We start from the raw sequence: 13,970 nt of genomic DNA on the forward strand, positions 1-13,970 counted from the left end.
GGACTTGGCACGAGCATCGTCAGAGTGAAGTGAGAGGCGATAGAGGGCCTCCCGCAGTCGATCAGAGGCCGTGGGGACACGCGTTAGGCACGGTCACAGTCGGGCAGAAGGCATTGCGCGTCAGCCCAGAGTCCACCGGTGGCGGTGTGGACTCGACACAAGCATCGTCAGAGTAGAGCAGGAGACGTTGGAGAGCGTCCTGCAGACGATCTGAGGCCGTGGGGACGCGTGTTAGGCACAGTCACAGTCGATTAAGATGCACTGCGCGTCATCCCAGACACGATCAGTGGCAGTGTGGACTTGATACGAGCATCGGCAGAGTGGACCGGGAGACGTTGGAGGGCCTCCCGCAGTCGATCAGAGGCCGCGAGGACAAGTGTTGGGGACGGTCACAGTGGATCGGGAGGCAATGCGCGTCCTCCCAGACACGATCAGTGGCAGTATGGACATGATACGAGCATCGTCAGAGTGGAGCGGGCGGCGATGAAGGGCGTCCCGCAGTCGATCAGAGGCCGTGGGGACACGTGTTCGGCACGGTCACAGTCGAGAAGGAGGCAATGCGCGTCGTCCGAGAGTGAATCGGTGGCAATGTGGACTTGACACAAGCATCGTCGGAGTGGAGCGGGCGGCGATGGAGGGCGTCCCGCAGTCGATCGGTGGCCGTAGGGACTTGTGTTGGGCACAGTCACGGTCGGGCAAAATGCAATGCGCGTCGTCCCCGAGTTCATTGATAGCTGGGGACCCGACACGTGCATCGTTGGAGTAAAGCGGGAGGTGGTGAGGGGCGTCCCGACGTGGATCAGAGGCCTTTTGCTCGACTGTGACCGTGCCCAACACGTCTCCCAACAACCTCTGACCTACTGCGATGCGCCCTCCAGCGCCCCTTGCTTTACTTTAACGATACTCGTGTCAAGTCCCCACTGCCACCAATCGACTCTGGGACGACGCGCATTGCCTTTTGCTCGACCGTTACCGAGCCCAACACGTGACCCCACGGACTTCAATCGACTGCAGGACGTTCTTAAGCGCCCCTTGCTTTACTCTTACGATGCTCGTGTCGAGTCCCCACTCCCACCGATCGACTCTGGGACGACGCGCATTGCCTTTTGCTCGACTGTGACCGCGCCAAACACGTGTCCTCACGACCTCTGATCGACTGCGGGACACCCTCCAACGCCTCCTGCTCTCCTCTAACGATGCTCGTGTCCAGTCCCCACTGCCACTGATCGACTCAGGGACGACGCGCATTGCCTTTTGCTCGATTGTGATCGCGCCAAACACGCGTCCTTACGACCTCAGATCGACTGCGGGACGCCCCCCAACGCCTCCTGCGCCACTCTAACGATGCTCGTGTCCAGTCCTCACTGCCACTAATTGACTCCGGGACGACGCGCATTGCCTTCTGCTCGACTGTGACCGTGCCTCACACGAGTCCCCACTGCCTCTGAACGACTCTGGGACGACGCGCATTGCCTTCTGCTCGACTGTGACCGTGCCTCACACGAGTCCTCACTGCCTCCGATCGACTCGGAGACGACGTGTATTGCCTTTCGCTTGACTAAGACCGTGCCTCACACGAGTCCCCACCGCCACTGATTGACTTCACGAGGCCATCCAACGCCTTCTGCTCCATTCTGACGATGCTCGAGTCAAGTCCACGTTGCCACCGATCGACTCAGGGACGACGCGCATTGCCTTTTGCTCGACTGTGACCGTGCCTAACTCGTGTCCTCGCGGCCTCGGATCGACTGCGGGACGTTCTTCAGCGCCTCCTGCTCCACTGGAGCGATGCTTATGTCGAGTCTCCACTCCCGCCGATCGACTCAGAGACGACGCGCGTTGCCTTCTGCTCGACTGTGACCGTGCCAAACACGTGTCCTCACGACCTCGTATTGACTGCAAGACACCCTTTAACGCCACCAGCTCCACTCTGACAATGCTCGTTTCGAGACCACATTGCGACCGATCGACACCGGCACGACGCGCATTGCCTTTTGCTCGACTGTGACCGTCCCAAACACAAGTCCCCGCTGCCTCTGATCGACTCTGGGACGACGCGCATTGCCTTTTGCTCGATTGTGACCGTGCCCAACACGTGTCCCCACTGCCTCTGATCGACTCTAGGACGACGCGCATTGCCTTATGCTTGACTGTGACCGTGGCAAACACAAGTCCCTACTGCCTCCGATCGACTCTCGGACAACGCGCTTAGCCCTTTGCTCGACAGTGACCGAGCATCGTCAGAGTGAAGCAACAGGCGTTGGACGGCCTCCCGCAGTCGATCAGAGGCCGTAGAAACGCGTGTGAGGCACGGTCACAGTCGAGAAGAAGGCAATGCGCGTCGCCACAGAGTCGATCAGGGGCAGTAGAGACTTGTGTTGGGCATTGTCACAGTCGAGCATAAGGCAATGCGCGCCGACCCAGAGTCGACCTGTGATGGTGAGGAAGTGCCACGAGCACGGTCGAGGTTGAGCAAAAAGCAATGCGCGTCGTCCTGAAGTCGATTGTTAGCGGCGTGGACCCGACGTGAGCATCGTCAGAGTGGAGCGGGTGGCGATGGAGGGCGTCCCGCAGTCGATCAGTGGCCGTGCGGACGCGAGTTGGGCACGGTCACAGTCGAGCAAAAGGCAATGCGCGTCGTCCCAGAGTCGATCAGAGGCAGCGAAGACTCGTGTTTGGTACAGTCACAGTCGAGCAAAAGGCAATGCGCGTCGTCCCAGAGTCGATCAGTGGCAGTAGGGACTGAACACGAGCATCGTTAGAGTTGCGCAGGAGGCGTTGGAGGGTGTCCCGCAGTCGTTCTGAGGTCGTGAGAACACGTGTTTGTCACGGTCACAATCGAGCAAAAGGCAATGCGCGTCGTCCCAGAGTCGATCGGTGGCTGTGGGGACTTGACATGAGCATCGCTAGAGTGGTGCAGGAGGCGCTGGAGGGCGTCACGCAGTCGATCTGAGGCCGTGAGGACACGAGTTGGGCACGGGCACAGTCGAGCAAAAGGCAATGCGCGTCGTCCCAGAGTCGATCAGAGGCAGTGGGGACTCGTGTTAGGCAAGGTCACAGTCGAGCAAAAGGCAATGCGCGTCGTGCCAGTGTCGATCGGTGGCGATGTGGTCTTGACACAAGCATCGTCAGAGTAGAGCTGGAGGCGTTGGAGAGCGTCCCGCAGTCGATCTGAGGCCGCGTGGACACGAGTCAGGCACGGTCACAGTCGAGCAAAAGGCAATGCGCGTCGTCCCAGAGTCGATCAGTGGCAGTAGGGACTTGACGTAAGCATCGCTTAAGTGGAGCAGGAGGCGCTGGAGGGCGTCCCGCAGTCGATCTGAGGCCGCGTGCCCACGAGTTAGGCACGGTCACAGTCGAGCATAAGGCAATGCGCGTCGTCCCCAAGTCGATCGGTGACAATGCGGACTTGACACGTGCATTGTCAGAGTAGAGCAGGAGGCGTTGGACGGCCTCCCGCAGTCGATCAGAGGCCGTGGGGACACGTTTTGGGCACGTTTACAGTCGAGCGGAGGGCAATGCGCGTCGTCCCAGGGTCGATCAAAGGCAGAGGGGACTCGCGTGAGGCGGGGTCACTGTCGAGCAAAAGGCAATGCGCGTCATCCCCGAGTCGATCGGAGGCAGTGAGGACTCGTGTTAGGGACGGTCACAGTCGAGCAGAAGGCTATGCGCGTCGTCGCAGAGTCGATCAGAGGCAGCGGGGACTCGTGTTTGGTACGGTCACAGTCAAGCAAACGGCAATGCGCGTCGTCCTGGACACGATCAGTGGCAGTGTGGACATGATACGAGCATCGTCAGAGTGAAGCGGGAGACGATAGAGGGCGACCCGCAGTCGATCTGAAGCCGTGGGGACGCGTGTTAGGCTCAGTCGGAGTCGAGCCAAAGGCAATGCGCGTCGTATCAAAGTCGATCCGAAGCAGTGTGGACTTGACACGAGCAGCGTCAAGGTGGAGCAGAGTTAAATGACGGACGTGTTGCAGTCGATCATAGGCCGTGGAGACACGAGGTAGGCACGGTCACAGTTAAGCAAAAGGCAATGCGCGTCGTCCTAGAGTTGATCGGTGGCAGAGGAGACCCGTCACGAGCATCGTCAGAGTTGAGCGGCAGGCGTTGAGGGGCGTTCCTCAGTCGATCAGAGGCCGTGGGGCACCTGTTAGGCATGGTCACAGTCGAGGAAACGGCAATGCGCGTCGACCCAGAGTCGATCATGAGCAATCGGGACTCGACACGAGCATCGTTAGAGTAGAGCGCGAGGCGTTGAGGGGCAGAGTTCCCACCGCCACCTGTCGACTCTGGAATGACTCGCATTGCCTTCTGCTCGACTGTGACTGAGCCCAACGCGTGTTCCCACGGCCTCTAATTGACTGCTGGATGCACTCAATCACCTTCCGCTTCACTCTAACAATGCCCGCGTCAAGTCCTTACTGCCAGTGATCGACTCTGGAACGACGCGCATTGCATCACGTCCGACCTCGACCGTGCTCGTGTCAATTTCTTGATGCCCCAGGTCGACTCTGGGACGACGCGCATTGCCTTTCGCACGACTTTTACCGTGCGCAACACGTGTCCCCACGGCGTCCTATCGTCCGCAGAAAGCCATTTATTGCCCTCCGCGCCACTCTGACGCCGCTTGCGTCGGGTCCCCACTGCCACCAATCGACTCTGGGACGACGTGCATGCCTTCTGCTTGACTGTGACCGTGTTTCACACGAGTCCACACTGCCTCTGATCGACTCTGGGACGACGCGCATTGCCTTTTGCTCGATTGTGACCGTGCCCATCACTTGTCCCCACGGCCTCTGATCGACTGCGGGAGGCCATACAACGCCTCCTGCTCCACCTTGACGATCCTCGTGTCAAGTCCACACTGCCACTGATCGACTCTGGGACGACGCGCATTGCCTTTTGCTCGACTGTGACCGTGCCTAACACGTGTCCCCGCGGCCTCTGATCGACTGCAAGAGGCCCTCCAACGCCTCCTGCTCCACTCCGACGATGCTCGTGTCGAGTCCCCACTCCCACCGATCGACTCTGGGACGTCGCGCGTTGCCTTCTGCTCGACTGAGACCGCGCCAAACACGTGTCCTCACGACCTCAGATCGACTGCGGGACACCCTCCAACGCCTCCTGCTCTCCTCTAACGATGCTCGTGTCCAGTCCCCACTGCCACTGATCGACTCCGGGACGACGCGCATTGCCTTCTGCTCGACTGTGACCGTGCCTCACACGAGTCCCCACTGCCTCTGAACGACTCTGGGACGACGCGCATTGCCTTCTGCTCGACTGTGACCGTGCCTCACACGAGTCCTTACTGCCTCCGATCGACTCGGAGACGACGTGCATTGCCGTTCGCTTGACTAAGACCGTGCCTCACACGAGTCCCCGCTGCCACTGATTGACTTCAAGAGGCCATCCAACGCCTTCTGCTCTATTCTGTCGATGCTCGTGTCAAGTCCACGTTGCCACCGATCGACTCTGGGACGACGCGCATTGCTTTTTGCTCGACTGTGACTGTGCCTAACTCGTGTCCTCGCGGCCTCGGATCGACTGCGGGACGCCCTTCAGCGCCTCCTGCTCCACTTTAGCGATGCTTATGTCGAGTCTCCACTCCCGCCGATCGACTCAGAGACGACGCGCGTTGCCTTTCGCTCGACTGTGACCTTGCCTGACACGAGTCCCTACTGCCACCGATCGACTCTGGGACCTCGCGCATTGCCTTCTGCTCGGCTGTGACCGCGCCAAACACGTGTCCTCACGACCTCAGATCGACTGCGGGACACCCCAACGCCGCCTGCTCCACTCTAACGATGCTCGTGTCCAGTCCCCACTGCCACTGATCGACTCCGGGACGACGCGCATTGCTTTCTGCTTGACTGTGACCGTGCCTCACACGAGTCCATACTGCCTCTAAACGACTCTGGGACGACGCGCATTGCCTTCTGCTCGACTGAGACCGTGCCTCACACGAGTTCTCACTGCCTCCGATCGACTCGGAGACGACGTGCATTGCCTTTCGCTTGACTAAGACCGTGCCTCACACGAGTCCCCACTGCCGCTGATTGACTTCAAGAGGCCATCCAACGCCTTCTGCTCTATTCTGACAATGCTGGTTTCAGGACCACATTGCGACCGATCGACACCAGCCCGACGCGCATTGCCTTTTGCTCGACTGTGGCCGTCCCAAACACGAGTCCCTGCTACCTCTGATCGACTCCGGGACGACGCGCATTGCCTTTTGCTCGATTGTGACCGTGCCCAACACGTGTCCCCACTGCCTCTGATCGACTCTAGGATGACGCGCATTGCCTTATGCCTGACTGTGACCGTGGCAAACACAAGTCCCTACTGCCTCCGAGCGACTCTCGGACGACGCGCTTTGCCTTCTGCTCGACAGTGACCGTGCATCGTCTGAGTGGAGCAACAGGCGTTAAACGGCCTGCCGCAGTGTGACGTCCCCGGAAGAACGTCTACCATATATATATTTTTCCTATTATCATACTAAAACTGTTGCTCTCTTACCTCGAGTATACTACTATTAGCATAACACATACTTGTATTATACCTAAGATATAGGAATACATTATAATATCTCATAAGCGAAGAGCAAGGCAACATGGGGTACCCGGCAGAAAGCACCAGGCAGCAAGCCATATTCACAGTCGTGCTAAGAGGCCGCCATCTTGGCTCGCCCGCTCATCATATACTACACTATGAGAAATACACGCACATCGCGCTATTTAGGAATGTACACATACATATGCATACTCATAATTATCATGCCGTCTTATTACGAATGATAAAATAAACGATATAATAAACAATCGTATAAACTTACCCATAAATATAATATACTCATATATGTATTACATAAAAGGAGTACACGTCATCGACGCGCAAAAGGGAAACCTTATCCCTTCATCCGAAATACGCCTTCAGCAGGCCTACGTGACATTCCGCACGTCCAGCGCTCGACCACGTGCACTTCTTAGGAATAACCACATTTGTTAGAATAAATAAATAACTGTAACCAGAGCGGCCAGCGGGACTCGAAGCACTTAAACAAAGGTTCGTAGGCGAACCCTAACATAAACACCCGCTGAGCGTTCATCCTAGTAAAGATAAGATTTTGCATAGTTAAGATACGCTCTAGACTAAACAGCCCCGGACCTCGGTACAATAAACAGACGGAAGCAATAAATCGCCCAAGTACCGAGAAGCACTTAAGAGGAAACATCGACACGGCGATCCGATACCCGAGGAGAAACTGAGCCAAGCAATTCCAGCCCAGGCCGACGGACCGACGCCAACTCAGAACAAAGGCCAAGGGTCGAGCGGGAAAAACCTGTTCTACTCGACCCCCATAAACAGGGATGAAAGCCAGACCCGCACTTAGCCAGGGACCGGTTTACAACAGGGCCATAAACCAGACAACCCTCACAGCATGACGTCAGGCCCCAAACACGTGCAAGCAGGCAGGCAGCGACAAGTCGGCGCCGGACCCCGAACACGTGCACGCAGGCAGGCAGCAACAGGTCGGACCTAACGGGACTCCGCCAACAAAGAGCCGCATTCCAAGGCTCTGACGTCACGCGCGCCTACGTGACACCGAGCGCGTCAAGGCAGGCCAGCAGCGCGCGCACCATCGCCCCGCGCATGCGCACCAGGACACTCGAGAGCTGAGACGGTCGACGCTTCGCACCCTGGACAACACTTCTCATCCGCGCTTCAAGCAGACCAGTCGAGTTCTTGTAAATCTCTACGAGTTACACAGTTAGCTTGCACGTTTAGAACTTGTACACATTCGCTAGTTCTTGTAAATCTCTACGAGTCGCACAGTTGACTTGCACGTTTAGAACTAGTATACATTCGCTATAGCTTAAGCGCTCTGTTTAACGTAAACTCTTAATATACGCGACTAGAATACTAAACATTGTACCTTTTTCGAATTATCTGTAACAATATACTAAACACAAAGATTTATTTCATCGAGTTCTCATTTCTTGAACCTAAAACTAGAGTCAGTGAATAACCCAAGGTAATTCCCTTTTACCCACATTAACATTGGTTGTTAGCGGAGACGCTGACTTAATTAAGCTTGTAAAACTAGCTTTTCCAAGTTAATTAACTCCCACCCCTTTCTATATCGGTAGATGTCAAAGTCCAGTAAACGTCACGGTCGTAAGAATAGACATCGCGCAGGCCGACGACTACAGGCTAAGAAGCAAGCTATATTACAAGCCAGAATCAAACGTATCAACGGTCCAGTAGAGATCCTTCCGATCTATACACAACCTAGCTCTAACGAAGAATCGGGCTCTTTCTCGTCGCACGCATCCAGCCAACCCAAGGTTGACCACCCGTTCTCAACTCACGGGGTAGAACGTGAAGTCATACAGACGGTTACTAGAGTCAGCGAGGGGCTGTTATACGAGCAAATCGACATTAGGAGGAAGCTGTTCCCTGTACCAACCGTATACGACTGGGTAGAAGAGCCGGAAGTTATCGACCTGGACTCCGAACCAGAGACCATCTACCTCGACTAAAGGTAAGACGCTCATTTACGTTACCCCATATCATCCTAAACGACGAATATAATCCATAGCGGGGGCCCGGGTCCCTCAAATAAAACAGGGCTCCGTTATTGCAGTGTCGCTCCGCGTGCGTCAACGTTAAGAATTGTTTTTTTTTGTTGACTAGTGCGTCTGGGACGTCACAGGCAATAAAATTTCTGGTGGCAGCGGTGGGATTCGTTTAAAAATTGATTTTGTTAAAATCCGAATTCAACTAAAAATAATCGGTGCGAGTTATTAAAGACGAGATCCGCGAAAGTAGCAAAGACAGTGAACCGAACTTCGCAACACACGCGTAACGGGAGTAGCAAGAAAACTCACCTCAGCCGCAAAGAACGCGATCGGGACGAACGCACAAACTACGGACGGAATCGTGAAATAACGCTCGACAAATACAATAAAAGCGAATCACACGGGGACTCCACACGCTTGAGATTATTTCTATAAATAGGATAAAGATTCACACGCGAAACCAATATGCCTATCGAAACTAGAACAGGTAGCAAAAAGGAAAGCGGCGCATCAGTAGATGATAGCTTACAACTTAAATATACGGAGACCGATATAGAATTCATAAAACAGGAGGTTTCCAATAAGGAAAAGAGGCTCCAAAAAGAAAAAGAAGCGTTAGAGGAACGTCAAGCAGAAATAGATAAGAAGTCAAAACATCTTAGCGAACAATTCAGACAACAAGAAGCTGAATTAGAGAAAAAACAGCGCGCGATTGAATCGAGTAAAGACGCGGGGTTATCCGAAGAAGTTCAAAAGAAACTTGCCAGGCTCGCCGAGCTCGAGGCGAAAGAAATCGCGAACGCAAATACAAAAACGCAGCGGCACAACCCGACCGAGGGCCCCGCGCAAGACGTACCACATCCTACACAGCCAACAAAAGGCATAGTAGAAGAAATCAAATATCCTACGCAGTTCAAAACGAGCAAGGTAGACGATTCTAAAAATCCTGCACAGCTCTCCGCGAGCGTGACAGACGTTAAAATTAGGGACACTAACGAAGCGACGGGCCGTTCGAAAATGGATGAACCGCGGTTAGGTCCTGTAGAGGACACACAGCTGTCCGAACTTCTCCGTAAGAAGGCAGAAATAGATCGGGAAGTACAACTTCTCGTAGCGCAAAATTCACGCGGCACAGATAGGGCAGTTACCCAAAGCATAGAATTAGCCACAGACGCTACATTTAAGGAACCCGGTCCAGTGTGTACGCGGAGTAAGGATGAATTAAGGTTAGAAGCAGAAATTCTGCACTTCAAAAAGAAGGCAGAAAGAAAGAAAGGCGACTTAAGAAAATCCGTGGCGCCTCAAAAACCTAACCCTGTGGACAGTTACCGCCCTGATCCACTCAGCAGAGGAGCGATTGGTAGAAACGCCCTCAATTCAGAAAATGATCACATTTCAATAAAGTCAGTGGTTTCCGTCCCAACTGACGATGAAGATTTGAATTTAGAAGCAGAAGCGTTAGCTAGAGAAGCGTTGATCAGACGCATTCAAAAAGAGAACCGCGAGAAACTCAAAAATCTACGCGGAGGAATAGCAGGTCCGGACCTGGGACCTCAAGAATTAGGTGAGCCAGGCGTGCCGGAAGAATTAGTCCTCGATAAGGACTTAGAAATACGATTACGCGAGCAAGAGATTTGGGAGCGCGAATTAGAATTGCAGGAGCAAGAACTCGCGTACCAGGCCGCGTTAGCAGATCCGTACCGGGAGAGAAGGAGGAAATTAGCTGAGCGCGAGGAACAGTTAAAGAAAAGGGAGCAGGCCCTGAAGGATAAGATCTCGGGAATCACCCGCCCCCAAGTTACTCAAGTCGTTAACGCCGAGCAGGCACCCGTTCCTCCTACTCTGCCGTTAGCGGAGCAATCCATATCGGTTAAAGACGCGTTAGCGGTAGTCCCAAAATTTGACGGGAAAAACATCACCGTAATGCAGTTTAATCGGGCGTGCAAGAGGGCACTCGAGATGGTAACACCCAGCTTGGAGGGGTACCTCACGCGCCTCATCAGAAGCAAGCTCGCCGATCGAGCATACGCAGTAATCGAAGACGAGAGTTTTGCAACCCTGCAAGGACTCTTGGACAAACTCACGGAAGTGTTCGCGCCCATTAGATCCGCGAATCATTACCGTGGAGAGCTTGGTCAGCTGTATAAATACGCTGATGAACACGTGCTAGATTACATAGGGAGAACCCGCGACATAAAAACGGGATTAATAGAAGCGGAACGAAGAAAGAACCGCGAGCTAACCAATGCAGAGATAATCAGGTTAGATGAGGAAGTCTGCGAGGCATTTGTCGGCGGACTACCGAGCGACTGCCGGAATGCAGTATTGATCAAAGGTTACTCCAACCTGAAGACAGCCTACGAAAGGGCTATAGATGCCAGCAAGGCATTAGAATTAGATAGAGATCGGGCTAGGAGCCGCGGCGCGAGCAGGGCCGAGAGTAATAACGCAGAGCCGTGTAAACATTGCGGCCGTAGTAATCACCTAACCGATCAGTGCCGAGCGACTAGGAGACCCGCGGTAAGCAGACCCGTGGAAAATAGAGAATCGTGTACGCTGTGCGGGCGGTCGACCCACAGCACAGCAAATTGTTACAAAAACAAACCGCCGTCGAGCCAACAGTCGACAGCGCGAAATACCAACGTAGTCGAATGTAGCTACTGCAAGAGCATAGGACATTCATACAACGAATGCCGTAAACGTAGATACCATGAAACAATTAGCCGAAACAACTCGGGAAACGGAGCAGGGCCCTCGGGGAACACTGGCAGCCCCCGAGTAACAAGGGCCAATGCCATAGAGACAGAGGAGGTGGAAACAGGTCCATCTGCCTCTACTTAAAAGGAAAAATACCTACAGTAAACTTAGATTCCAAAGATACGAAAACCGCAATAGACTTCATGATAGATACGGGAGCGGAGGCCAATATCGTAAAGGCCTCTAATGTAAAGGACTTTCGTAAAGTGAACCCCAAGAGGCGTATCACTATTATAGGAATAGGAGACGTACCACACTATAGTTTAGGAGCAACGGAATTGGAAATGTTTGGTTTCAAAACGGATTTTCACGTAGTTGAGAATACCTTTCCCATCAAAAGTGACGGTATCCTAGGGTCAGCTTTCCTTACCCAGTTCGAAGCCAATGTTAACTACGCGGACCAATGCCTCGAAGTACTGAACAAAGCCGTTTATTTTAATGATAGAGAAACCGTCCTCGTGCCCAAGCGTACGAACATAGCCTTCCCTATTAAAATTAGTGAAGATAGTATCAAAGAAGGATATGTACCCCTTCTTGACAGTTGCAAGGGAGTCTATATAGGGAACGCTATTGTTAAGGATGACGGAGGTAGGGCAACGATCCGCGCGGTAAACACCACGGAGGAGGACAAACTTATACCAGTCCCCACCGTAGAACTGTTGGATACGAGCGAAGCAATACCGTTAGGGGAGACCGAACACATTACCATAAACAAATGTTCGATAACAGACGTTACTGACTCCTACGAGAAACTCTCTAGACGCTCCGAAACTATTACGAAATTATTGAGATTAGATCATCTTAACGATGAGGAAAAAGACAGTGTAGCCAGGATAGTTCGAGAAAACGCAGATGTCTTTCATCTGCCGGACGACAAGCTCCGATGCACAGGTGTCATGAAACATAAAATAGCTACCACCGATGACCTACCGGTGCACACTAAGCAATACAGATTTCCGCCCGTCCACAAGGACGAAATAGCTAGGCAGGTGACCGAAATGGAACAGAATGGCGTAATCAAGCCATCGGTATCGCCTTACAGTTCGCCACTTTGGATCGTACCGAAAAAGGCCGATTCGAAGGGAAATAAGAGATGGAGGATCGTGATAGATTATCGTAAATTGAACGAAAAAACGATAGGTGACGCATATCCGTTGCCCAACATCACCGAAATCCTTGACCAGTTAGGGAATGCCCGGTATTTTTCGGTATTCGATTTAGCATCGGGCTTTCATCAAATACAAATGGACGAGAAGGACGCTCCCAAAACCGCCTTCTCGACACCGCACGGGCATTATGAATTCACGCGTATGCCATTCGGGCTGAAGAATGCGCCAGCTACTTTCCAGAGACTAATGGACCAAGTGTTGTTAGGATCGCAGGGCATAGAGCTGTTCGTATACCTGGATGACATAGTAATATACGCGTCTACTTTAGAAGAACACGAGCGAAAAGTCACGCGATTAATGAGTAGATTGCGGAAGGCAAACCTAGCCTTACAACCAGACAAGTGTGAATTTCTCAGACACGAGGTTACTTACTTAGGACACGTGATCAGCGACGTAGGTGTGGAACCGGACCCAAAGAAAATCGAGTCCGTGAAAAAATTTCCAGTTCCCAAAAATGCTAAGAACATCAAGCAATTTTTAGGGCTAGCAGGTTATTACAGACGGTTCATACCGGGTTTTTCTAAGATCGCGAAACCGCTCACTAACCTTCTCAAAAAAGGGGAAAGCTTCGAATGGAAAGAACAACACCAATCAGCTTTTGAGTTTTTACGCGACAGGTTATGCGAGAAACCGATCCTGCAGTACCCAGATTTCGAGCGACCTTTCCTGGTCACAACGGACGCGTCCGGTTATGCAATCGGGGGTGTCCTGAGTCAGGGAGAAATTGGGAAAGATTTACCTATATCGTACGTATCACGGGTGTTAACATCAGCCGAAAAAAATTACTCTACGTTCGAGAAGGAACTTTTAGCAGTAGTTTGGTGCGTGAATTACTTTAGACCGTACCTCTACGGCAGAGAATTTACCGTAATATCTGACCAAAAAGCCTTGTCATGGTTTCATAAAAATAAAAGCCCATGTGCACGACTCATTAGGTGGAAGACCCTCCTAGCTGAGTTTCAGTGCACAATAAAATATAAGGAGGGGCGTGCGAATACGAACGCCGACGCCCTCTCCAGAAATCCGGTCGACGATACGGATCCAGCCCCGTTGGACCCCGAACTCGCGATCATACAGACACTAGAGTTAGATACGACAGACGAGACCGACACCACAAACGAAGACATTTTCGAGCTACCTCCGGTCACGACCGAAATGACAGGAGACCTATTTACAGTAGATGAAAATTTCTCGCTGGTGCATTGCGTAGCTGAGGACCTGCATATGGGAGCCGGCATCGCAGTGCAATTCCGGGAGAAATTTGGTAGACTTGACGAACTGAAACAACAGAACGCCAAGGTAGGTGAAGTGGCTCAGCTTCAGGTGGGCAGGCGGTTCGTTTATTATCTAATAACAAAAAAACGTAGCAACGATAAGCCTACGTTGAAAAATCTAGAAAAAGCCCTGATTCAACTCAGGCGCACGTGCAAAAGAAATGCAGACTATCGTCTCGCGATGCCCA

The 13,970-nt window shown here is 52.9% G+C and overlaps 1 protein-coding gene across 1 annotated transcript; it reads left to right on the top strand.

Moving 5' to 3' along the window:
- Nucleotides 1-9,047: 9,047 nt before the first annotated feature.
- LOC138191332 (caldesmon-like) lies at nt 9,048-11,423 on the top strand. Its single transcript, XM_069138032.1, has one exon. It carries the CDS (start codon nt 9,048-9,050, stop codon nt 11,421-11,423), a length of 2,376 nt encoding a protein of 791 aa, XP_068994133.1.
- Nucleotides 11,424-13,970: the final 2,547 nt, after the last annotated feature.

Source organism: Neodiprion pinetum, unplaced genomic scaffold, assembly GCF_021155775.2.
Source record: "Neodiprion pinetum isolate iyNeoPine1 unplaced genomic scaffold, iyNeoPine1.2 ptg000101l, whole genome shotgun sequence".
Classification (NCBI taxonomy): Eukaryota; Metazoa; Arthropoda; class Insecta; order Hymenoptera; family Diprionidae; genus Neodiprion; species Neodiprion pinetum.

Bases quoted from the DNA above. Each gene is read 5' to 3' on its own strand.
- LOC138191332 (XM_069138032.1), top strand. From the start codon at position 9,048: ATGCCTATCGAAACTAGAACAGGTAGCAAAAAGGAAAGCGGCGCATCA.